At 38.9% G+C, this 26,478-nt stretch overlaps 2 protein-coding genes and 1 long non-coding RNA gene across 5 annotated transcripts in view; 1 reads left to right on the top strand and 2 right to left on the bottom strand.

Moving 5' to 3' along the window:
- Positions 1 to 24,003, bottom strand: part of abca3b (ATP-binding cassette, sub-family A (ABC1), member 3b) — a 46,197-nt gene extending 22,194 nt beyond the window's left edge. Inside the window, exons 1-9 of one of the 2 annotated variants that reach the window (XM_077497170.1) lie at positions 23,702 to 24,003; positions 22,694 to 22,776; positions 20,028 to 20,274; positions 15,603 to 15,730; positions 13,548 to 13,713; positions 8,313 to 8,572; positions 8,102 to 8,218; positions 7,812 to 7,932; positions 140 to 313 (exon numbers count right to left, since the gene is read on the bottom strand). In XM_077497170.1, coding sequence (XP_077353296.1) covers positions 140 to 313; positions 7,812 to 7,932; positions 8,102 to 8,218; positions 8,313 to 8,572; positions 13,548 to 13,713; positions 15,603 to 15,730; positions 20,028 to 20,274; positions 22,694 to 22,747 — 1,267 coding nt within the window. In that variant the 5' untranslated portion in view covers positions 22,748 to 22,776; positions 23,702 to 24,003. Of the gene's footprint in view, positions 1 to 139; positions 314 to 7,811; positions 7,933 to 8,101; positions 8,219 to 8,312; positions 8,573 to 13,547; positions 13,714 to 15,602; positions 15,731 to 20,027; positions 20,275 to 22,693; positions 22,777 to 23,075; positions 23,197 to 23,701 lie in introns of those variants that run through there. The other variant, XM_077497178.1, reaches the window with a different exon arrangement.
- Positions 1 to 26,478, top strand: part of LOC144002387 (uncharacterized) — a 258,898-nt gene that overhangs the window by 52,180 nt on the left and 180,240 nt on the right. The window lies entirely within an intron of this gene.
- The window catches only part of ccnf (cyclin F), a 64,663-nt gene continuing 62,995 nt past the window's right edge, over positions 24,811 to 26,478 (bottom strand). For both annotated transcript variants that reach the window (XM_077497285.1, XM_077497294.1), the window contains exon 17: positions 24,811 to 26,478. This exon is cut by the window's right edge and continues 22 nt beyond it. In XM_077497285.1, the coding sequence (XP_077353411.1) occupies positions 26,037 to 26,478 (442 nt within the window). In that variant the 3' untranslated portion in view covers positions 24,811 to 26,036.

The following is a 26,478-nucleotide window of genomic DNA, read 5'->3' as shown; positions in this document are numbered from 1 at the left end:
AATAACATGAAATTCGATGAGAATTGATTCTTATTTTATTCAATAATTCCTTTAAGCTCATCGACAAATGTCCTCAGTGTTCAAAATGAAATGTGGCCCTTGTGCAATAAGAGTTTGTCCACGTCTGCTGCAGACCCACCTTTGCCTTCAAACATCCCCAGAAGCTGTGCTCCCATGGCCATGGCCACGTTGGAGATAAGGCAGGCCGACACCTTCTGAGCATGGCTGAGTAGGTCGTAGCGTGGCCAAAGGAACAAATACGGCAAATAGCTCAGGAAATATGTGAAGCCACCCGCTGCTGCTGCCACATTCGCTGAAGGGGGAAAAAAAAAAAAAAAAAAAAAGACAGCAAGAAAGGAGGCTAAATATCTGTTCGACTCGTGAAGCCAGCACTGACAATGAAAACTGTGGAAAGAAAGACATCTTTTTCAATTGTTGTCATGGTGACCAAGGAAAATGGATATGCCGCTCCAAAAAAAAAATGCTATGGAATAGAACAGAATGCACTTATTGTGCTTTCATGGAAGTACAACAAAATTATAAACGTGTGAGGAAGAAAAGACGCAAAAGACGACAAAAAAGGTTCTTTGCTCTGAAATGTATTTGTGGGAACCTTGTGTTTAAAAAAATTAAAAATAAAAATATATTTATTTTTTTTTAAATAAAAGATAAAGAGAGCCATGGATTTTTTTTTTTAAACTAAACAATTGTGAATGTTAGCCTTCTAAAATCTGTCCTCTGGAGTAGGCAGATAATAAATAATCTTATACTGTACTATGCAAAAGTACATGATAGCAGGCAGTCTAGTATGATATAAGAGTCAATAACACAAACCATAATGTGCCTTTCAGGATTCCCAACTTCATTTAATACAATCAGGAACACATTTAATTAAAACCAATACAGTATTCAGAATTGTAAAGAATTAAGATAATCTTAGGTATAATTTGAACAAATGTGCCATCGATTGGTGGTTTGCCTCATCTATCGGTGATGATTGATCTATTGATATATATATATATATATATATATATATATATATATATATATATATATATATATATATATATATATACACACACACATATATATATATATATATATATATATATATATATATATATATATATATATATATATATATATATACACACACATACACACACCCCCACACAATATGGTGAAAATAATGAAAGTGGAAGAGGTCTGAATGTAAGAAAATGAATAGCAGAGCAGAATGAAAGAGCGAGTGCTTCTATTTGTGACAAATAGAAACTCTCAAAGCACTCCCGCGGTTGTGACATTTCGAATGTGCTTGCATAAGCCGTTGCAAGTCGACGCCGTGCCAAAGAAGCTGCACACACAAAAGATTGCCAACAGACAACACCTGGAAGAGCACAATACCCTCCTAAGTCTAATTAGGACAGTTGTTATCAAGCATTTTAATTAGCTTTGCAACTGAGACATGAAACACGCATCCAGGGATTGCTATGATATATAATGTTATGCATTTACCTGCTTTATTGTCCTCAAGTCACATCGCAACATTCAGAAGCAATTTTTTTGTTCTTATTTCTTCTTATGTTATTTTATGGCTTGTTTTAATAGCTGCAGTTGTTGCCAATGCATTCCATGCATCGCTGGTTTTATTAAATGGTGGTATGGAGTTTGACAAATAAATTTTTTAATAGTGTTTTAGTGTGTGGATTTAGGGCAGGGCCCGGGGTTCTTAAACTTGTTGGGCCTCAGCCAGCCTAGACGTCAAAATATTATCCAAGGAACCACTCATAATCCCAACATCAATTAATGACCTGTAGGGATGCACCAGTTACCTATCAGACCAAGTAAAATTACAGGTAGCTATATTCGAGTATGAGCCAATACCAAGTACCAATACATGATAATGCCATTATGCCTTGCAATTGTGATGAATTTTTATTTGAATCAAATTCGGTATTTTCCCAAAACACAAACTTCTCTTCAAACATTCCATAAGTTTCACACTATTCGAGTAAGAATTTACTTATCGGCCAACAGATTTTTAGAAGGGCCGATGCCATTATGCGTCAAAATTAGTGTTGTTCCGATACCGATACTGGTATCGGCAGAGGTGCCGATACTGCATTAAAACAGTGGTATCGGTATCGGTGAGTACTCACAAGTCACATGCCGATACCATTAATTCCAACGCTAATATAGGATTTTGGATGCAGCATCTTGTGTCTTGCTGGTGCATGACATTCACTGATATGTGACATGTTTACTGCATGCCAATCTAAGATATCCTATTGGCCCTTGAATGCTCTGAACCAATGGCAGGACAGCTTTTTCATTATGAAGAAAAAAAACCCCGTAGGTATCGGTATCGGCCGATACTGCAAAGCTGGGTATCGGTATCGGGGGCCAAAAAACGGTATCGGAACAACACTAGTAAAAATGCCACATATCAGCCCGACCGATAATTGATTTGTCCCTAGTTTTTATCACAGTCTTGCCATACATTTAACTTAAACATAGCCCGTAAGACAAAGAATTTCAGTACTAAAATAAAACTATGGCAGGACAACGGAAGTCATACATGGTTACACCATCACTCAATTTACTATTTTACTCTGGACTTTCTTTTAGAAAACTGACTGGCATGGCTCCTACCCCACCTGCCCAAAAAGTAATTTTCAGTCTGGTAATGTGGTATCGGTTACGTAGTATGAGTACAAATGTAGAATATGGGCATCCATAAAGTTGTAGATTTTCTTTTTTTTTTTTTTTTTTTTATTTAAAAAAAAAAAAAAAAAAGAAAGTATAAAGTAGAAGTTTTCCACAAAGTCATAATATGATTTGCTAAGTCAACATTTAACAAGGGAATAAAAAGGTCATATTTTAACAAGTGAATTTCAAAAATACCATTTGTAATATTGCGGAAAAGTGACTTTATTCACTAAAAATAATAGGACTTAACTGTATTCTTCTTCTTCTTCCAAAAAAAAAAAATTGACTCAATGAATCGCAAGACACATATAGACAACCAGCTATTCACACTCAAATTCACATGGAGTGAGGTGAGCTGTATAACTATTTAAGAATCTTTATTGAAGCTAACGTTGAAGTTTTTTGAACGCGGAGGAAGTTGGAGTACTTAGACTTGACTTTATTGATCCCTTTGGGATGGTTCCCTCTGGGAAATTTACATGTCCAGCAGCAATGAGAACAGATAATAACATAAAAAATAATTCAATCAATCAATAAATAAGGTTATTACACTTTACTGTACTTTAATTTATTTAATTCAATTTCTGGTGTAATAACCTTATTTATTGATTGATTGAATTTTTATTTTTTATTTTTTTTTCTTCTTCTTCTTCTTCTTCTTATTATTATTATTATTATTATTATTATTAATTCAATCTCTGGTGTAATAACCTTATTTATTTATTGATTGAATATTTATTTTTCATTTTATTTTTATTATTATTATTATTAATTCAATGGAATCAAGATGGCGGGTGGAGCAGCAGCTTATGTGGCAGCCGCTCCTACTCTCTGTCATGCTCGGCAAAAACCTGAAATATACAGGACTGTGGTCAACAAACTAATAGTGGAGGATGAACTTTTAAACTTCCTTGCTGTAAAATTGAGAACACTGAGCCAGGATGAAATTGTTATGCTGGCAGTTAACACGTTTGACTCGGAGTCCATTGAGGCTTCCAAGAAGGTGCTGTTTGAGGTGTGTCAAACAACGCAGCGCAATATAGCACATAAAGGAGCACAAAAAGACATTAACAACGTGAAGAGTTGTCTGAAAGTACTGAACGAATGTGGGGAAGAGGTACCGCATTTTGTATCGCACTATTTGGAGGCTTTGCCCCCTGTGACATTCACTAGCATGGATGTATGCAGTCTGCTCAAGAAAATGGAACAATTACAAGTTGACATTGGTGCCTTGAGGAGTGTGCTGCAACTTCAGGGGGAAGTATGCGCGGATCTTCGCGTGATCACCAAGGATGTCAATCGCCGGGTTTGCAACCTGGAAGACGCCGCGAGTGAAGTCAACAGTGGCCGCCTGGTCTGCCGGGATGACAGCCAGCAGGAGTGTGCCGGCGGCACGTCACGGAGTGGTGATGTCTCGGAAGTGATCGGGCCTGCGCGTGAGAGTGCTGTCAGCTGTTTGAACCTGGAGGCTGTGACTGACTCAACTAGCGATGCTACCTGTGGAAACAGGGCTAAGACTACGATCAGTGGCGGCATGGCGGAAGCGATTACTGCACGGCGAACAACGCATTTGCCTGGATCGCCAAAGTGGTCAACTGTTGTCAAACAGGGGAAGCCACGAGCTGGTCATAAGGGAACCCGCGTCAACATTGCGCCTGGTCTGAAGAAGAAGCCAGGTAAAGGCATGGCAATTGTGGGCACAGGAGCGGTTGGTGACCATATTAAAACAGTGACGACAAAACTGGTGAGTGTCTTCGCTACTAAATTCTCGCCTGATCTGGACACAGAGACATTGTCTGACTACCTTCGGAAGCAGCTTGGACGCGAAGTGGCTTGCCAGAAAATAGTCACTGCTAATAATAGATTCTCCTCATTTAAAGTTACTGCTGAGTGTCAAGAGGTAGCTGAAATGTATAACCCTGAGATATGGCCGAACGGTGCCTATGTGAGACGCTTTTATGAGCAGCGCAGCAGGGCTGGTGTTACTGGCTCGAATGATGCTAGCTTGGGAGCGCAGATGAGTGGGGCTTAGGTGGGCTGCAGCATTCGCTAGATTCAACATGGGTTTGAAAGTCCTGTCGTACAACTGTCGCGGTCTGCGTTTGGGGCAGACTGTGGAGGATCGAGCTCGGCGAATGGTTGTTGATCGCCTGTTGGAACAGTGTGATTTGCTGTGTTTGCAAGAGACGTTTCTGACAAAACAGGATCTAGAGGGATTGAACTCAATGAATGATAACTTTCATGGAGCAGGAGAGTCCAGCGTCGACATTAGTGATGGAATAATACGTGGACGTATTCCTGGAGGAGTAGCAATTCTCTGGAATAAAAGACTTGATTCCTGTGTAAATATAATTAGGCTCGGAGTGGACTGGTGCATAGCAATTCAGTTGACATGTAACGGAAAGGAATGTGTAATACTGAATGTTTACACCCCATATGAGTGTACTTTTAATGAAACTGAGTATTTATATAGATTAGCTTTTATGAATTCTTTTATACAGGAAAATAAGTGTTCTAATGTATTTATTATTGGGGACATGAATGCAGACATTACTGATAGTAAGTCACTTTTTGCAAATCATTTGACACAGTTCTGTGATGACAGTGGCTTGATTTTGTCATCCAGAGACCTACTGCCTGTAAATAGTTTTACATATATTAGTGAGGCGTGGCATACGACCTCTTGGTTGGATCACTGTGTCGCAACAGCGGACGCACACGCTTCTCTGACAGATATGAGCATCCTTTATGATGTATCAACAGCTGACCATTTACCATTTGGGATGGAGATAAATGATCAATTGTTGCCTCTAACGGAAAACTGTTGTAATGAAAGTAGACTGTATTTGGATTGGAGTTCTCTCGCACAAGAAGACATTGTATTATATTGTGCAAGTACGGATATCTTATTAGAAAATATACATCTGCCTCGAGAAGCAGTAGTGTGTAGAGATAATAACTGTAAGAACTCTGATCATATATTAGCTATTTCTTCTATGTATGAGGATATAATGGATTCATTGATTAGGTCAAGTAAATGTTTTCAAAAGCCTAAATTTAAAAAGAAAGTAAAACCGGGATGGAATGCTCATGTGGCAGAATTCTATGCAAAGGCACGTGATGCTTCTAGAGAGTGGATGCTGGCTGGAAGGCCAAGATGTGGTCCAATTTATGAGTATAAGAGGGTCACTAATGCACAATATAAATATGCACTACGCTTCATTGTAAAAAATGAGCAGGCAATGAGAGCTGATTCTATGGCCAGGAAACTGCAGTGTAACAACACATATGAATTTTGGAAGCAGGTTAGGGCCATGAAAACAAAAAATTCTCTACCATGTGCTGTTGATGGTAAAACTGGAACAGATAATATCTTGGAGTTATGGCGGCAACATTATAGTAGGTTATTTAATTGTGTACAGAGTAACACTTACTGTGTGAATGAAGTTGACAGCTCAGATACAATCCTTGGTCATGAAGTACTGAAAGCTATCTCCAATTTGTCAAATAATAAAGCTATTGGTTTGGATGGCATCTCAGCTGAGCACTTAAAGTTTGCAAGTGTGAGGTTACTTCCCCTGATCTCCATTTGTTTCACAGCTTTTTTTGTTCATGGGTTTTTGCCTGACTCCATGCTAACTGTGCTATTAGTTCCTGTTATTAAAGATAAAGCTGGGAAGATTGGTAGTTCAGATAACTATAGACCAATTGCTTTGGCCAGTACTGTGTCGAAAGTTCTTGAAGCAATATTGCTGGATAAAATCTTAAAAATTGTTACATCCTCAGACAGCCAGTTCGGTTATAAAGCAAATTTAGGTACAGATATGTGTATCTATGCTCTTAAAGAAATTATTAGTAAATATAAAGCTCAGAATTCATCCATTTTTATGTGCTTTTTGGATGCATCAAAGGCCTTCGACAGGGTAAATCACAGGAAGCTGTTTATGAAGTTGATACAGAGGGGTGTGCCAAATTATATTGTTCGAATTTTAACCTATTGGTATGCTCAGCAGACGATGAGAATTAAATGGGGGAACAGTGTCTCCTTACCATTTCGCGCTACAAATGGGGTTAGACAAGGGGGGGTATTATCCCCAGTTCTTTTTAACCTATATTTGGATGAGCTGTCAGTAAGGCTGAAGGCATGCAATACTGGCTGTTATAGTGGTGATTTGCTGCTAAATCATCTGATGTATGCAGATGATTTGGTGGTTTTCAGCCCGAGTACTGCTGGTTTACAACAATTGCTCAACACCTGTGCTAGTTATGGTTTGGAACATGACATCAAGTATAATGCAGATAAAAGTATGATTATGATATGTAGAACGAGGGAAGACAAAGGTCTGACATTTCCTGCTTTTTATCTGTCCAATATTGTGCTTCATGTGAGGAATAAAATAAAGTATCTGGGACATATATTCACAGAAGATCTGTCTGATGATGATGACATGTATAGGCAATGTAGGACATTATACGCACAAGCAAACACTCTGGCTCGCAGGTTTGGTTTCTGTACGGACAAGGTGAAGATCGAATTGTTTAAATCATACTGTACACCGCTGTACACAGCTCACCTGTGGTCAAACTACAAGAAAGGAAGTTTTCAAAGGCTGCAGGTGGCCTACAATGACGCTTTGCGGGTGCTCCTTAGGAGACCAAGATGGACTAGAGCAAGTGAGCTGTTTGTTACAGCTAGAATAAACGGATTACAAGCTACTTTGCGAAAGCTTGTATACAGTTTTATTTGTCGCTTGAATAGGACTATGAATGAAGTTGTGCTGTCTTTGACTGATATTAAGTGTAGTGCTGTACGGTATCAGTCTAGGATGTGGAAACATTGGTATGACTGCCTGATGACTGTATAACAGTCCCCCTGTTTTTTATTGTTTTTTATTGGTTTTTAATGTTTTTTATTGTTTTTTATTGTTCTTTTATTGTTTTTTGATGGTGTATATTTTGTTATTCGTTTGTATTGGACTTAGAGTCTGGAATAAAGTTGAAGTTGAATCTCTCTGACCGGCAAGATGCTGAGCTACGATTTGGAATGAAAGGGTCATAAAAAAGAATCCTCATCAAACAATCATACAGAGATATGCACACACCTCGTGAAAAGAAGGCACTGATCATGAAGCTGAAGTTGATGGTGGCCACGGTGAAGGTCAGAAGAAAGACAAAGACCAGCGTGGGGTCGCTGTAACTCAGGACCGCTCCATTCGGACTTACCTACAACAATTACATACGTACAGATCAGAGCTGTTATAAACTGTGCCAGTAGAATAACTATAAGTACACCCAGTACACGTGCAGTAATAGTATACAGTAGAGTGACTGGATGGTTATTAAATGACAATTTCATCCATGTCATTAAAGGAGCTGCAAGATCCAAACTCACTTGGATGCAGAGGAGCAGAGTCACAAAAAAGACGGAGATGGACAGGAACAGGAAAAACATCAGGAACCAGGCAGTCCAATGGAGCCAGTTGCTGAGTCCCATCATCCTCATGTACTCCTGAGAGCCACAGAAGAGCAAAGACAAAAAAAAAAAAGGATTTGAATGCTGAATGAATCCAAAATCCGAAACTCAACACCGACACGATACCCACCTTCAGCTTCCTTTCCTTCTCCTGGACCACGGCTCGGACTATGTTGAGGGACGTGTAGGTGAAGCTGAGCACCAGCAGCAGGGGTAGTTGGTTCTGGATGGCCAGGATGAAGACGTCATATATGAAGGGAGGGTACGGAAAGCGGGACAGAACCACTCTGGTCTGTCCCAGGAGCGAGTCGGCTGCGGTTCTGTTGTAAGAGCGCATGATGGCTTGGTCAACGGCGTGCTGCACGGCCAGGAATCCCTCGCGAAAATAACCTTGGAGGAGAAGTGGAGCAGTTAGACACTCGTGCTGTCACTATCCATTAGTTTTAGAATCATTTTTATCTTGCATTAAAGCGTTTTACAAAAGCATTTCCCCCTAATTACTGTTTATTAACCACTGATTGTTATTTCATATTTCATATTCTTACAATGATTACAAAAATGGGGATTGATGTATTCGTCAACCTTTTGGAAACTGAATATGCTGCTGGTTCGGTCTTCTTCCATTAAAAAAAAAAAAAAAAAAAAAAAACAACTACAGAAATCAGTGATTAGTTACTGTTGAGGTGCTGAAATCAGATCGTTTCGACAATTTCCAATTAACTCATTTGCTCCCAAAAACGTATAAATACGTTCTATTTTATAAGTATGTAAGTGTCACAAAGACGTATTTATACATTTTTTTTAATGTTTTTTTTTCTTAATGCTAGAGCATACGGAAGGCTTTGATGCAGCCTCCCAACTGCAGTGAAGGGATGAAAAAAAAAATGGTAGTAATTACAAAAACGGCCAGCAGGTGGCAGCAGAATATAAGAGATCAACTAGGGCCATGATTAAAACAAGCTGTTTCCCTACAATTCAAAGCAGATTTGTGAATAATGACGAAACTTAGCTATATTCCAATGATAATTGCTGCAAAACGGAAACGGATAGAAACATACTTTTTTTTCCCCTGATGAAATAAGAGACTCTACTCTTTCTTTTGGTAGGTTCCATGTTTTTATAGCTATAGAATACAATATTCGGTGGGCCTTGCAAAATCAGTCCAAATCCAGTAAAACAGCCGGACCGGGCGCTTCAGTGAAAATGGCTGGGAGTGAATGAGTTAAAAAATTGCTCCAAACAATTACTCGACTGTTAAAATGATTAATTTGACAATTGATTACTATTACTTGTCGATTAATCGATTAATTTTGACAACTCTAGTAGACACTAGGGGTGTGAATTGCCTAGTACCCGACGATTCGATCCGTATCCCGATTCATAGGTCACGATTCAATACCGATTAATCCCGATATGAATTCGATTGTTGCGATTTTTTTTTTTTTTACTCAAACTTAGAAAATACCATTCAGTAAACTTGTACATGTACACTGTAAGATTTGTATGAAAATGTATTATTTATTGATTTGAAACTTCAGTCTTTTAACTGTGAGCCACTGTATTTAACAAACAGGTTGTAATATTTTTTATGTTTGAACAGCATTGAAATAAAAATATTAAGGCTTCATGTTCCATTAATATAACATTGTTCCATGCTTAAAGTGTGAAAGTTAGACGTTTTGTTGAATATTTTACCATCAAAAAAAGGATGTTAAAAAATCGATTCGGCTGCCTATTGAATCGATTCGAGAATTGCGTGCTGTAGTATCGCGATATATTGCTGAATCGATTTTTTTTTTTAACACACCTAGTAGACACCTGTTGTTAAATTTGACATTCACCATGCCTATAGACCCTTTTATGGCCTATGTCACGATGACGTCATGGTGTTTACTGGAGGCAAAAACAACCGCTGGAGGCAACGAAGTGCAGCTAGAAGTAAACAACGCTGCTTGTCTGTAGAAAATGTCGCCTTGTTGTGCTTTTGGTTGCCAGAACCGTGGACAAACAAAAACTTGAAATTCTATCGCATCCCAGCCTCTGCTAGTCAGAGTAATCGCAGTTGGCTGTGGTTATACGCGATTAAGCAAAAGGAATGGACTGTCTGAGACTATCATCAACAATGCTCGTGTTTGCAGCGCACACTTCATATCAGGTAAGATTTAACTATCAGATTCAGCCTGGACAATGATGTGGGCTAGACTTAGTTGTGATTGAAATTACTTAAATTAGTCATTATTTGTGGGATTATTTTTACTTACAAAAAGTCCGTGTTTACATGCTACATGCGCGAATGCTAACCGCTGCTAACCAAACGTTAGCTGTATGTTTCAGTTTTCTCGAGGCGAAAGCCCCAACAATGGTTCCGATAACTTCTTGTCAAATTTTTGTAGGAGAGGTACATGCCTCGTATATCCTCGTCTTCTGTCCCTGTCGTTGACTTGGGAGCACTTGCGACCGCACGACACAAAAGTCCTCGCTCAAGTTGCTATATTCTAATTTTTGAACATGTCCATTCAAGACGTAGTTAGTTGTAGACATGTAATGATTTATAGGCCTTCAGTTTATATTTAGTATAAACGCTCAGTTTTTCTTCTTCTTTCTGCTCCTCCGCGTTGAGAGGAGCCAGCTGAGGTGGCTCGGGCATCTGGTTCGGATGCCTCCTGGACGCCTCCCTGGGGAGGTGTTCCGGGCATGTCCCACTGGCGGGAGACCCCGGGGACGACCCAGGACACGCTGGAGAGACTATGTCTCTCGGTTGGCCTGGGAACGCCTCGGGATCCCACCGGAGGAGCTGGTTGAAGTGGCTGGGGAGAGGGAAGTCTGGGTTTCCCTCCTGAAGCTGCTGCCCCCGCGACCCGACCCCGGATAAGCGGAAGAAGATGGATGGATGGATGGATGGATGGATGGCTCAGTTTTTCTATAAGGTAGATTTAAATGTCCGGCCAATGCACGGTGGGTAGTCCCGTTAAATCATCTATCCAGTGCGTGAGTGTGTACGGGTCAGTAAATATCGTCCCATCAGTCAGAGTTAACTTTTTAAAGTAACATTCACGGTCGTGGGGAGTCAGTTTACGCACATATTAACTCAAATGGCCGTTTTCCGCGTCCTTTCCGACGTGAACTTTCTGTGAAAATATGCTGACCGGTGTTAGAACCACACGCCACTGAGGTGTTTTTGCCTCCAGCTAAGCCCCGCCCTTTAAATTGCATCACATTGTTTACAAACTTTGAAGGGGTCTATAGTTTTGTACTTGAAGCGCGATGGTGTCTTGACTCTGAAAAAAAACAAAAACAAAACAGACCTCTCTTGTTTCTTGCGCTTTGAGGGGAAACTATGGTAACCGTGAACAATACAATCTTTTGAGGAGCTCCTGCTCGGGTTACAAAACCTGGATTTCTAAACAGTGCGCACAGAAAGACACTTGGAGGCCATAAATGTTTTTGGGGGGTTTTTTTTCCCCGCACTTGCTAGTTTGCTTTCATATGGTGCAAATCTCAGTGATGGGATTGAATGCACCTCGCACACAATCTCAAAGTTGTCCTCACCACGCCGCATCCGCTCAAACGCCTCGACTGCGTGTGTACGAATGGCGCCTGGACGACTCGCAGATGTCCCACTGCACAGAGTGAGCGCCAAGGCTCGATAAAGCGGGGGGTCACGACAAACGCGCGCGATGGCAGTTGCCATGGAAACGTGGCCTCTTGTGTCAAGAGGCAGCAGAGATTAAGTGCAGGGCATCCGGTGGATGAAGGATGTCAAATAAAACGGACTTTTTAATGCCACTTAAATTTATGAAGTGAAGCCAAAGAAAACGTGAAGAATAGGCCTTCATTTGGGAAAAATCTGATTTGACTGACTTTTTAAGCATCACCCTAAAGTGGTTTTCTGCACTCATAACCTGAATTAAAACTGACATTGTTTTGCTACTTCAGGAAATTAGACCCGCAGGAAGTGAAACTGGAAGGAGAGGTGGAGTATTATGCTTTAATAACGTACAGCCTCCTAACAAACATTTCTTCCACACTATTTACCTTAGATATAAAAAGTTTACACACCCCTGTTCAAATACAAGGTTTTTATGATGATTTTGTGATTTTTATTTTATTTTTATTTATTAAATGAGACCAAGGAAAATCATTTCAAAACTTTTTTGACCATTAATGTGACCTACAACCCTGACCTAAAATTAACCAATCATAGTCAAACATGTCAACAGGTGTTAATATCTTACAGTATGTACATGTAAACTTACATCAGTGGTGTCAAAACTACGGCCCGGGGGCCATTTGCAGCCCGCCGTCCATTTTTCAGTGGCCCGCGACATATGCTAAAAATGGCATTGACTCAGTTCAAATAAAATAAACAAAACAAAAATGTTTGGAGATGGTCAAAGTAAGAAGGGAGGGTATCGAAAAACAGGTGCCATTAAAGGTTATTTTAGTTAACTAAAACTAATGAAAAAACTAAAACTAAAATTCCAAAAACAATATTGTTACCGAAATAAAATAAAAACGAAAATGCTTTTTAAAAAATGAAAGCTAACTGAAACTACATTTGATGTTTACAAAACTAACTAAAACTAACTATAATTATAGCAAACATGTCCTTCATTTTTAGTCTTTGGTAATTCATTTAATGCATGAGTCTTTGGGGATGATTTTAAATGTGATTTTAAGTAGATTTATTTTGATATAAACTGGAATAATGACGTTTGAAAGTATGTCGCACAGAAGTGACGTCATCTAGCAGCAGCCAATAGAAAAACACCAAAAGATGACGTCGAGCCCATGGTGTTTTTTAAATATTGCGCACAAGTAATACACATTAAAAAAAACAAAACTAATACTAATACTGAAACTAGCAAGCTAAACTAAAACTAAGCATTTTTTTAAGAACGAAACTAATAAAAACTAACAGAACCACCCTGAAAACTAATAAAAACTAACTAAAATGAAAAATTCCAAAACTATAATAACCCTACTGCCATATTACAAATAAATTGGTTATATACTGTAGCATTTTGCTAAATATGCAAAAGCACAAATAAATTATTTGTGCAATTTTTAGGACTAAACACAATTTCTCTTCATAACATTATGTGGCCCTTGCGTCCTTCTGATTTTCTGTATGTGGCCCTCAAATGAAAAAGTTTGGACACCCCTGACTTACATGATGTGCATGTGAGTTAAAATTTATTTTGAAAAAAAAAGTCAAAAAAACACATACATTATAGATTGTTTTGTGTAGAATTTTGAGGAAAATCATGAACTGAATCCATGATGAAATAAGGCCATAATAACAAGTAACAACTTTCCAGCTCAGAGTGAAACTGAAGAGGACCATTAGAAGAAGAGCGCTCACCAGGTGTTCCCCCATGCTTGTCATACTGTTCTCTCGGGCCGGGCAGTTGAAAAAGTGGGTAGAGGCTGAGCGTGTGCCAGTCCAAGTCGCTGTTGGGGTCCAGCTCCGACTTCTCTTTGGGCGGAGCGTTGCGAGGGGTGAAGGTGAAGCGCAGGTGGTAGCTGACCTGTACGCATGGGTGTGTGTGAAAAATAAAAAGTCAAGGAAATAAATCAAATACGACTTTTGTTTAAATTGTTTGGGTGAATAATTACATAAGCCATGAAGGCAAATAGTTGAACTGGTACCAAACGGTTTTGCATGAATGCTTTTCACAATTCATTAAAATTGTTTGGTTTGCAGTCATCAGCAACACAGAAAAACTGGATCCAAATGCCTGTGAGTTTGTTTTTTTTGGGGGGGACACAATTGGGAGGCATTCAAGCCCTGCTTAAAAGTCTGAAAAGTAGGGATGCACGATAATGCTAATTTCAACCGATACCAATAAGCCAATCATTTAGGAAGTGCTGATGCCGATAACCGATGAGTAAGCCGATAATTGTTTGCAAAATTAACTTGAATACATACTATTGAGTAGGGTTGTGCAGATCGATCCAGGTATCGATAGAATCGATACTAACGTGATTATCGGATCGTAACAGTGCGCTAGTATCGACATTTTACATTTATTTGTTTACTTTGGTTTCTCATAGGTGCCTTGTGCAATCCCTTTGTAGCACACTCGCATGTGCCAGCCTGCCAATCACAGAAGTGGGTGGCACTGGCGTAACAATTAATTATTTTTACAGTGAATGACATAATATGACAATGATGCTTCGTTAGAGCTTTTTCAACTGCTAGTCGAACTAAGTGTTTGTGGATCACAACATTATGGAGGACCAAAACTGCCAAAATTCAAAATAAATAAATAAATAAATGACTAAAAGTGAAAATAAAAATGAATATAAAAAATATAATTAGAAAATTATATCCAAAAACATAATTATAAATAGAAATAAATCCATTTTTATTTTAACTTTTTGTCATTTATTTATTTAGTCATTTACTTATTGAGTCACTTATTTATCTATTTATTTAGTCATTTATGTATCTATTTATTTTGTCATTTATTTATCTATTTATTTAGTCATTTATTTATCTATTTATTTATTTTGAATTGTGTAATGTGACTAGACTAGAGGAACTTTGGTGGCTGACGTTTCTTTGATCGCAAAAGAGTGACAGGGACTAAGAATACGAAGATTATTCCTACTTTGCAAATTTAAATAACAGCCCAGATATCTTTCCATTGAGGATATTATATTATGGCATGTTTAAGAGCCTAACAAGAATGTCTATTTTGAAAAAAAAAAAAAAAAAAAAAAAAAAAAAAACTTTTTAATAGGACAAATGATTTAACATACCATAATATTTTATGAACCTAAAAGTACTTGGCATCGATATCGGCAATATTGGCACCAGTACTTACTTGGTATCGATCGATACCAAAATCTATAGTATCGCACAGCTCTATTATCGAGTCCTACTATAAGTGTAGCATGTACAAATACATTGAAACATTATATAAAGCACCATGAAGCTGAAATGTATTGATATCGCTGCTTCAATGACAACCAATAACTCATTTTGAGTTTGCCAAAACAAAACAGTCACGATTGAAAAATGCTAGAGAAAAGTAACATTTTGGGGACGCAGTAAATAAAGTCAACACTGGCAACTGCCATGTCGCCATGATGCATCTACACAAGGTCACGTGCATTATGCTGTCACAAATATGCAACACTCCCATAGGAGAGGGGAGGGGTTGAGGAGTTGGGTACAACTTGAGCCACAAACACAACAGATGGACCAACGTGGCATGTCTATTATTACCAGCTGATTTCTTTATTATCTGATTTATCTGTTTGACGTCAAATTGGTTGATAATTGCCGATAATTATCGGCCACCAATATTATCATGCATCCCTACTGATCCCACTTTTGGACTAAAATCAGAATCTTGCAGCTGCACCACTTATTATTTTGTTAATGATCCATATCGTGTGGCGCCAATACCTGAAGGGGCAAAGGCTCGTCATTGTGGCAGCAGGGCTTCTCAAAAACCACAGCAGCCAAGAGCTTTCCAGAACGAGGGTCATTCTTCACAAAGTCCTCAAAGTGCTTCTCCGTCTCAAAGCCATGCACTAGAAAGGAAGACATTATTATCAAACGCTGACCAACCGTGCATGTGATAGCACTACCGCATTCGTATAAAGCCATATTCTGCCTCCTTTTGGCGTTTGGTCATATTTCTGTGTGTTCCAGAACTGCATTTCTCAAGCGTCATTTACATTCCACTTATCGCACACGCATGCAGGTATTCGGAGTGCAGTGGGGTTTTACACACAAGCCTCGGAGGTTAAATCTGGGTCAGGCCAACTGAATAAACCTCGAAATGAGGAAAGACAGCAAGGACGAGCAGCTGCATCGTGCCCTGTATGCTTCAGCCGGACGAATACTAAGGGACTGTTTTGCTGGACTATTTGACAGACTGGCTCACTGAGGATGAACATTTTCAGGAAAATGTACTTTTTTTTTTTTTTTTTAAATATATTATCTTTCAATTATATATTATCATAAGATATTTTAACTCATTCACTTCCAGTCATTATAGAAAATTTTTACATTTCCAATACTCACGTGATATTACATTCAATAATTATATATAAACCGAATCTACCAAATAACAGAAAAGACTCCCTACTTTTTGTCCCGTCCCGTTCTTTTATAATTGACAGCAGAAAAATGTAGGTTTGCCAAAATACAGCCATTTCTCCCATGGACTCTGAAACTGTGTTTATTTCCTATAAAATGGGGCAATGATGTCATCTACCGGTGGTTGGGCATCAGTAAAGTTGTTTCCAAGTTTGATATTTACAGTGGAGCATGCTCAGATTCGCCCCCATTTAGCACCGCTCTAAAAAATACAATTGACAAGTATACTTGTCAAAGGCAGTGAATAGGGATGTCAAAATTAGTGCATTAATTTTAAGTTAATTTAAAGTTCCTTTAATCCCACAATTTTTTATTTTTTTTTTACGCGCAATTAATGACCGCCCCTTACTTGGAAAGTCTGTACTGTGGGAATTCCAGTCGCAAAGCAGCAGACACATCAACGTCAAAATTTAGCAGTAATAAATTTAATAATAATGCTTACATTTGTGGAGACTGCGGTCAAGTTGTATTTTGCATATTTAAATATGTGCAGAATTTCACAAGTTACTTCATGTTAAAAATTAGATACATCTTAATATGAAAAGAAAAACACACTGAGCTGTCACAGTCTTACAAATGCAATTATGCCATCTAGTGGCAGAAAATGACCTCAACACAAATCAATATCCTACTTGTTTTTTACAGTACAGTACTTTTTTTTTTAATTTTAACTCAATGTTATGAATTATTATTATATTATTATTAACATTTTTTCCCACTTTTATATTAACAAGAGTATAAAAACTTTAAACATTTTATTATACATTTAGAACAGATATAAAATGTGATTAATTGTGAGTATTACATATTGAAGTAATGTGTTTAATTACGATTACAAAATTTTAACCGCCTGACACCCCTAATTTTTAACTCATTTGCTCCCAAAAACATATATGTTCGATTTTAAATGTTTTAAGTGTCATACGTTTTTTTAATGTTTTTTTTTTTTTTTTTTAATGCTAGAGCATACAGAAGGCTTTGATGCAGCCTCTCAACTGCAGAGAATGGTTGAAGCAATGGTAGTAATTACAAAAACGGCCTTTGCCGTGGTTAGTAACTTTGTATAAATTCTAGTACGCGTTAGAGCACTGTGTTGACCATAAAGCTTCTCTTACTGATACTGAAAACCATGTGGAGGAGAAAAACAAGTCTTATAATCTAGTAAAGATCCGTGATGAGACAAAATGTTCAATATGATTTAAAATATTACAACTGAGAAGTAGTTTGGGGAAATTCTCCCATGAATAATTAATAACCAACTTATGACCGACAAATCCAACACTGTTGGACTGACACTGTTGCTGTATTGAAATCAAGACTGTAATAACCTGTGTCTCGCAACAGCACAAGTCCTGGCAAGTCCAAAATCAAATTTGAGATTACTCAACGTCTTGTTTCGCAATATGCCGTGAAAAAACAAGAAAACCTCAAGACGTTTCAAAACCATGACTGTGACATTTTAAATATCAGCAGGCGTTTTTACACGCAGAACAACTGAAGTGTCGGTTTGGTGTTCTTGTGCGTACGTACTAATTGTTGGTTCTGGGAATGGAGACTAGAGGTCGTCTTAATTATTCATTAGGCAGACATTGTGGTGTGTACGGGACCAGCGGCAGCCACACGCTCCCCAATGCAGCTAATTGTCAGTCAGCGTGCGCGCATAGGAGGCAAGTGCAACTGTCGAGAAAAGGATGCAGGCGTCTGCGTGAGCTCGCTTTGAAATGAGAGCAGGGCGTGGTGCCTTTTACTCTGCTGACCCAGTTTCCAGAAGAACCAGTATGGCCAGCTTTGAATAAGAATGGTGTCAAGGAAACAGTAGCAGTTTCCCCACTCAAGACAGACAGGCCGGCAGAGCCAAATTGGGCATGTAAAGCCATTTCTAGCAGTGCTAAACACCAAAAGGAGGTTGACAATGTGAAATGTTACTCTCCATTATGACTGAGCTTGATTCATAAAGCCTATCAAGTGTTCATTAACGTCCCGTTCACTTTTATTATACAGTATCCTACCAGTAAACTCTTTAGACATCATGTATCAAGCACAGGATTTGATCACACCCTTTTTTGAGGCGATACATACAGCATGACCATATTTGCTGATGGCATAAAACTGTCAGTCACTTAAAATATATTTGCATAATATTTGACCGTAAAATATAACAAGGAAGTCTCGCCGGCTTGCAATGGAGAGCTCCAGCAATGGACGACGATCTTGTCCACTGTCTGATCTCACTTGTTGTCTAACAACTCAAGTCGCAAGTTGAAGTGACAAGTGGACACGATCGTCGTCCATTGCTGGAGCTCTCCATTGCAAGCCGGCGAGACTTCCTTGTTTGCCGAGCTGCTCACTCGACCAATGGCAGACAGTTTGCAACGGTGGAGCCCAACCCAAGACACGGTTAGGACCGCCCCCTCATTTGAATAACATTTCGACTTGGCATTACGGCCCAAAGCTGCCAAAATTAAAAATACATAACTAAATAAATAAATGACTAAATAAATAAATGACTAAATGAATAAATAAATGACTAAATAAATAAATAGATAAATAAATAAATAACTAAATAAATAAATGACGAAATAAATGACTAAAAGTGAAAATAAAATGATTTATTTCCATTTATATTTATTTTTTTAGATATAATTTTCGAAATTATTTTTTATATTCGTTTTTATTTTCACTTTTTGTCATTTATTTAGTTCAAATTTTGGAAGTTTTGGTCCTCCATATAAAACAGGTTGATTATTTTATATAAATTCAACAGAAGCCATACAAGTATCTACAGTATGTGTGGGAGAGATTTGTCTCAAAATTATTCACACAAAATATATCCACAATTTTCACGTTTTTCGCGTGTGAATTTATCATGACTTACCATACTGCAAAATTGCAAGTGTTAATTCAACACCTATAGAGTTAAATTTGACACCTCAAAGGTGTTTATATTGGGCCACACTAAATATAGTTAAAACAGTGGTGCCAAGTCCTTTCCTCGAGAGCCCCTATCCAGCCTGTTTTCCATGTCTCCCTCCTCCAACGCAGCTGAATCCAATGATAAGCTAATCAGCAAGCTTTGCAGAAGCTTGATAACGATCCTGATCATGAATCAGGTGTGTTGGTGGAGAGAAACAGAAAACAGGCTGGATAGAGGCTCTCGAGGACTGGACTTGGGCACCCCTGAGTTGAAACAACACTTCAAAGTGTTGTTTTATTTACACTGAGATGGGGTTAAAACAACTGATGGTAGATGAAATTTAATACTAGTCAAAACTGGTCAGTGTTGATTTTACACTAGTGTGTGGCCATTACGCTTCACCGTTCGTCGATTGGTGCAAAGGAAGAGATCAGTTACATCGCTTCAGAGTTAATCTAATATAATAATATAATAATAACAGCAATTAACTGAAAATGTTATAATATTACACTTCAGGAGTTAAAATCAACTCTCAAAAACTGAACTCTGAAATGTTAACACTACACTTTTTACTTTTTGCTGTGTTCAATTCCGCTTGAGAATTGCTGAATTTGCGTTTGATGTCATGATGGTGACACCTGGTACGCCAAAAGTATTTTGTTTTATTTTTTTATTTTTTATTTTTTTAGGCAGTACAATGGTGTAAAAAGTTTGCGAACCGCTTCTATAGACAATAGTTGGATGGACAGTTTGACACTCGACACCAAACAGAGCCATTTGCCACCTCGGTGGGGTGCCTCACGACCACCCACCTGAGGCTATGGCCAGGTTGAGTCGCACGTCCTCCGCCACCTGCCGCACGGCGCTGGAGTTGGCCGGCACGTAGGCCAACTGCAAGTGCCTCAGGAAGTTTTTGGGCAAGGTGCCGACCGCGAAGCTCTCGTAGACGGTGGCGTTGGGGAAGTCCTTGAAAGGCACCTGCTGGCGCAGCACGATGAGGATGCCGGAGAAGAGCAATGGTAAGATGATCTCCACCAGCGTTACCAGGATTTGACGTTTCTGGTGGGGGGAGGGGGGAGATAGAAATCATGGGGTTATTGGTCATGAGTTATCAGTCATGGGTTTCACATAACGAGAGGAACTAAATTGCCGCATTCGAGGCTTCTGAGGAAGTAGGAAACATCCTACTTGAAGCTTGAGTGTTTCAGAAGAAAATTTGCTTCTCAGCTTTGTTTCGCTTTGTTTGCAGAAAGTCTTTTGCTTTTATATTTTACGGCGATATACTGTATTCATCCAGCTCTTTGTGATATCACATGAGCTTTCAGAACAAAAATGTATGGTTTACACTGGTACAGTATTGTGTTTCACAATGATATTTTACATGATGTATTATTTCTTTTGTGCCTATGGATGAAAAAGCAAAGCACAGGGAGCCTCTGTCCCCAAAATGAATGAGTTCAGTCAATAAATGGGGTGATCATTGCCAATTGCTTCTCAAATATACACACACTTCTTTCTTCTCCCAGAGCAATGGAAGGCAAAACCGAAACATACAATTAATTAACCTGTGCATCCACTTTTTGCCATTCATACAACAGAATAGATCTGTGATCCACTAAACTCACCCAAATGTCACACAGATTCGGCAAATTTGTGAGGAAATGGAGACGACATCGTCATTATTTCAGTGTATAAATTTTAGGTGTGATTTTTGTAATGGAAAATATGAACCTTGACAAAATAAAAGTTGGAAAACACTGTATATTAGACTAGTTAGTATGTACTATGTACTAGTAGTGTTTACAGCCTTTTTGTCAAAGTATGGATGTGGATGATGTCAACTGTTATATTGGATTAGTATAATGATTAAGTGTTTCTAAAGAAGAACGACTCTCCCTTGCCAGACATCTTAATTGTTCCATTTCCCAATTAACTGTAATGCCGGATACGTTGTAACGTATTAGATCCAATGAGTGAAAAGAGGTGACTTTTGAGTTCACACAGTTCACAGGAAGTGCTAGATGACTTTTATTTACAACATCAAAATGTTCAATTAAAGACGTGAAGCCACAAGTGAGGAGAGAGAACACGACAAAGGCAACTTAGTTTTAAACGGGATCGTTTGATAAAGAGAAATGAAACGATAGGGTCCACGCATTCTTACGAAACGCTTCCTAACTCATGGCGACAGCCTGAAACTACTTAAAAGCACACATAATTGGCTTCTTGTGATGAGTAATTGGAACATACAAGAACTTCTTAGTGCAATGTTAATTCTGTAAATGTGATCACATTTCAATCAATGCCATATTGCTTTACAAGATGACAGCTATACAAACGTCTTCTTCGCTTTCCTCACCTTTGTGCTAATTGCGGTTTACAGCAAGCTTACAGAACAGGGACGCCCGGAAATACCGGCTCTTTTAAATGGTCTGGTAAAAACGGTGTGTTACAAATGCAGATGAGGTCATTTAACATGCAAACTGAGCCTGTGTCAGATATGCACCACTGAGATTCTCAGTGTGTTACCAGAGTGAAGCCAAAGGGAGTTTAAAGATAAAATTTGATGGCGCAACAAGCAGTGCTGTACTAAAAAGCACTGGGTGCATATCGGATATGTGCCACATTGTGCAAACTTGAGCTGATATTGGAAAGCCAGCATTCAGAAAAGCACAAAGCCTGACGTGCCAATAGTCCACGCTCATGGGGACTAGTTTAGGGTCAGTTTGATGTATTATCTTCATGATGTAGGCATTACAGAAGTCATTCTTCATATGGGAGTCAATAGACTCCTCCCTCACAATCACATACCGTATGCAGAGGTCCTAAGCAGACACCATTTCATGCAGAACCAAATCTATTTTGATTATAGTTCATGGTACAGTGAACCCCTGCTGATTCACGATTTGCTTTTCATACATCCATCTTCAGAATTCCACAGTCACTTTTTGGAATTATGGCCAAAAAGTTCACCTTTGGTTTCATTGATCCATAACACATTTTCCAACTTACAATATAGTTGGGCGATTACAAGTGTGTTTTTACAAAGTGTAGCCAGGCTTGGATGTTTTTCATTGTAAGACAAGGCTTCTGAATGGTCCCTGAAGTAGAATAGAATACGTTATTTTTGGTTAATCAGAGGATGGGGACTTTAAATGGCATCAGTGTCTGATGAGTCTCATTTACTATGAGTTTGAATACAACTAGTTAATTCTGAACACTGCCACATCCTCTGTTATAAAAGGCCATACAAGCTTGTGACATTACATTATCTCAGGGTTTTTTTCCATGTGCAATTTTATGCCTTACAGATAAAACTTGTAAAACATGTAATAGGTGTTCACATTCAACTATCAGCAGCAACAGCAGAAAGCCAAGTGTGACTCAATTTACAACCGCTCTGATCTAAAAACGTATACATATCGTTTCACACCCAACTGACACTTGCACCAAATGCATGCACCTTCACACAACTTACCTGGTGAAGGTAGTTTTTCCAGACCAAGAGTCCAAACTGCCTTGCGATAGCCATTTTCAGCAGTATGTTGAACTCCTGTCAAGCTAGTAGGGGGGGGGGAGCAAAGTTTAATCAAAACAAGCGCAACATTTTTAAAACACTTGACTATGAATTATAACAGTTACAACGAGGTACAAAGTCAATCGAGAAATGCGGTCTCTGTTTCTGTTTCATAAAAACAAATGCGAGAAGTGAAATAGGGTGAATATGTATGGAGTAAGATCATTCGGCTAAAAGTTATTAGTGGGTAGAAATTATTTGTAGGGTGATAAAAAAAAAAAATCCTTGTAGGAGGAAGATATGGCAACGAGCAAAGTAAATACTTTTTTAAACGGCAATTTACCTTCATTATCCCGTTTAATTTGAACAAAGTCGCTACATATAATAACCGTATAATGAATTAATATCTTTGGCAATATTTTTAAGAAATACTTTTTTTTTAAGAAATAAAAATTCCTCAGACGTGAACGTTTCCTTGTTGCCCCTAGTCCCGCCTTTATCCTCCCTGATTGGCCAATCCCGATGTTAACGCTCTCTTGATTGGACAACAAACCTGTTTTGTCTTTTGTTTTGTTTTTTTAAACAAATGCAATTTACCGTCATTATCCATTTTGGTTTTACACAATGCTTGCGCACTTCAGAATAATAACCATATATGTTTATAAATTGATGTCCACTTATTTGTATTCTGAAGAAATAAACAGAAACGCCTCAAGACGGATCGGTTCCTTGTTGCCGCCTCACTACACCCTGATTGGCTCACAGCGAATTTACAGCCCTCTGATTGGACAACAAACCTGCTCGTCAATCCCAGGCTTCCTGATGAATGTTAAAAGATGGCACTGAGGTTCAGCGTTAATAAATTCACCGAATTACATATTGTCTCGCGGATACATCTCCTCCTTTCACCTTTAAAACATTCACCTACGTTAATTATTGGCATGCTTTAAGAGTAAATCGTGAAATTACCTCAGGACCGTTGTTTTTTGCAGGTGAACTTCACAGGTTTGCGGTCCCCTTTCCTCCGTTGACTTAATTTGACAAGAATAAAAACATCACTGTTGGCCTTTTTCTTCTTTCGTATGTACGGATCTCCTGTAATAGCATTAGAATTCGCATTCCCCCATCACCGGGTTTCGCCCTCCGAGCCTGCCAGCCTGCTAGCGAGGCGATGACGGCGCACTAGCTCCCGAGAGGCGGCGAGCTCGCGGATACATCGCGAAATTACAGGCGAATAGTCAACAAAACGCACCACGTGACTCACTGTGGAGCACCGGGCTCACGTGACTTCAGCGCGCCAACCTAGGGTACGGATTGGTTGTTTGCGACGTAGCGGACGTCGGCGACTAATTTGGACTACGTCACCGCCGTCGTCAAAGCGGACCATTACATATTTATTGTACAGGTCAGGATGTCATTTCATATCCATCCATCCATCCATCCATCCATTTTCTAAAGTAGGCTACACATACTGGTACCTGACTTGACTGACATTTCTAGGTACATATTCCAAATAATTTTCAGCTGTTCTAGCAAAGCTTTGAATTGTAGAGGTTAAGAGTGAATTTATATGGTAGAAAATGTGTTGACTTTTATTTCATAAAATACAGGCATTTGAATGGGGGAAGGGAGGGGTAGACAAGCACCTGGCATTTTTACATTACTAATATTCATTTAGAACACTTGATTTATTTATTTAAAAAAAAAAAAAAAAAAAAAACACTTTCAAGGAGATCACAGCTGCGTAATGTACGGTAGAAAAATGCTGCCTAATGTGAGAAATTACCATTTTATTTTGAACACATTTTCAAGTAGTAGTGGCACATTTGTTCTTCACTTAAAAAATACAAGAACTACTATGTACATTAACGAAAACACATGAGAGAACCAGTTCATACACTACTGATATTGAGATATAATATGAATGTTCAGTCAGCCATCATAGCATCAAAATGAAGTTCCTGCATGTGTCTGACCTTCTCGTTCCCCCGACAACAAAGTCATTTTAAATCTGAGTATTAAACAATTATCCAGTTGCAATCCATCCGGGATAGTGGGATGATGATGATGATTAATTTAAAAAAAAAAAAAAAAAAAAAAAACGCCAGACTTTGGCGTTACGAAAGAAAACCTGTAATTACTTGGGGGTGGGGTAAAAAAAAAAAGTGAAAAATAAATAACATTTTGATTGTGTAGACTGTAGACCTCAGCAGTGTGTCTTTTTAGTGTGCTGTTATTACTGAAGAGCACATGTTAACATTCACAGTTTTTTTTTCCTTTCTAACATAAAATGGTAACAGTACCTTTAGCACACAGCATGTTCAGTGGTTTGGCAAATACAGTACAAGATGTGCTTGTCTGGACAGTGCATTTAAAAAACTAATGAAACTCCTAATAACCCAAGTAGGGTTAACCTCAGTTTGCAACCATCTAATGAGGTTATTGTTTTGGTTTTTTTTGTTTGTTTTTAAAGAAAAAAGGTCCTGAGAAAAGCCGGTGGTTTTATAATAGACAACCAGAGGTTTTAGTTTATGGGAGGTATGTTTTTTTCCTCCCATGTAAACAAAAATGAAATACTGTGTGATAATTAGTGCTGCCAAGAGGTTACATTTAGCGTTGTGATGAAAAACAAACAAACAACCAAACAAACCGCCTTTTGTTCAATCTTTCTACAGAATGGGACAAAATAGACAGCTAAACCTGCACCTAATATTGAGTACAAAGGGGCCCTCTGTTTGCGATGGTCCCAACGTAAGGTGTAAGAAGGCACACTCAGTTTTTTTCCCTCACCAGTCACCACCATACTTAGTTTTTCATTTATGGCGTATTTTTCCCCACTTCCCAGTATTTACTGCAGTGATGACTTTCTTAGGTTAATGATACTACGTCACATTGCGACTGTTCACAAACTGGGGTGACATCATAACGCAACTCAGCCATTCACTGAGCCCCCCCACCCCCTTGTATCGTTTCCATTCCTCCTACAGATGTAAATAACACTATTCTGTGGTGCAATTCTTTTTCTGTGTATGAGACAATGCAGTTCTTTTTTGATTATCAATGAAATAGTTTCTATTGGTTTTCCCTTTTTACCAATACATCCATTACTTCTATTGTTACAATATTTGGTGTTAGTCTGTGATTCCAGCCCAGAATAATGTCTTTTATTAATAATGCCTTTGGTCCAAATTGGGATTATTTGGCTTTTTGCGCTCAACTAAAAGACATTCTTCACTTGAAATGGCTTTTATGTACATCCTGAAATGTCACCCAAAGTTGAATATCGTGAACTGACATTCGCCATCTATAGAATCCGAAAGCTCACATTGGATGAATACTGTTCATCTTCTCCTTCCTCCTCCTCGTCTTCTTCTTCCCTCCTCACCTCACTTCCACTGTGTGCCGCAGAGTTCTTCCGCTTCACTTGCTTACTGGAGTGGCCCCGGGGCCTTTGCATGGGGACCAAAAGGCGGAAGCCCGGCTGGGAATGAGCAGAGGCGGCCTTGTTGGGGGACGTCGGAAAAGTTTGGAGCGTGCACTGGACAAGAGAAGAAGAGGAGCAGGACGAAGACGTTGGGCTGACACTCTGCACCGTCGAGTAGCCCGAACTGTGACGGTCCATGGAAAAGAAAAGGCCGGCCCGCTCTTTGGTGCGCTGGGCCCGGTCTCTTTCGGCCTCGCCGAAGCCATCTTCGTCACTAGACAGCGATCGACAGTTCTCTTGACCAGCGTCCGTGACGGCGTCC

Source organism: Festucalex cinctus, chromosome 1 (assembly GCF_051991245.1).
Source record: "Festucalex cinctus isolate MCC-2025b chromosome 1, RoL_Fcin_1.0, whole genome shotgun sequence".
NCBI lineage: Eukaryota > Metazoa > Chordata > Actinopteri > Syngnathiformes > Syngnathidae > Festucalex > Festucalex cinctus.
Note: the sequence above shows the minus strand (reverse complement) of the source record. Positions and strands in the feature narration are given on the sequence as shown.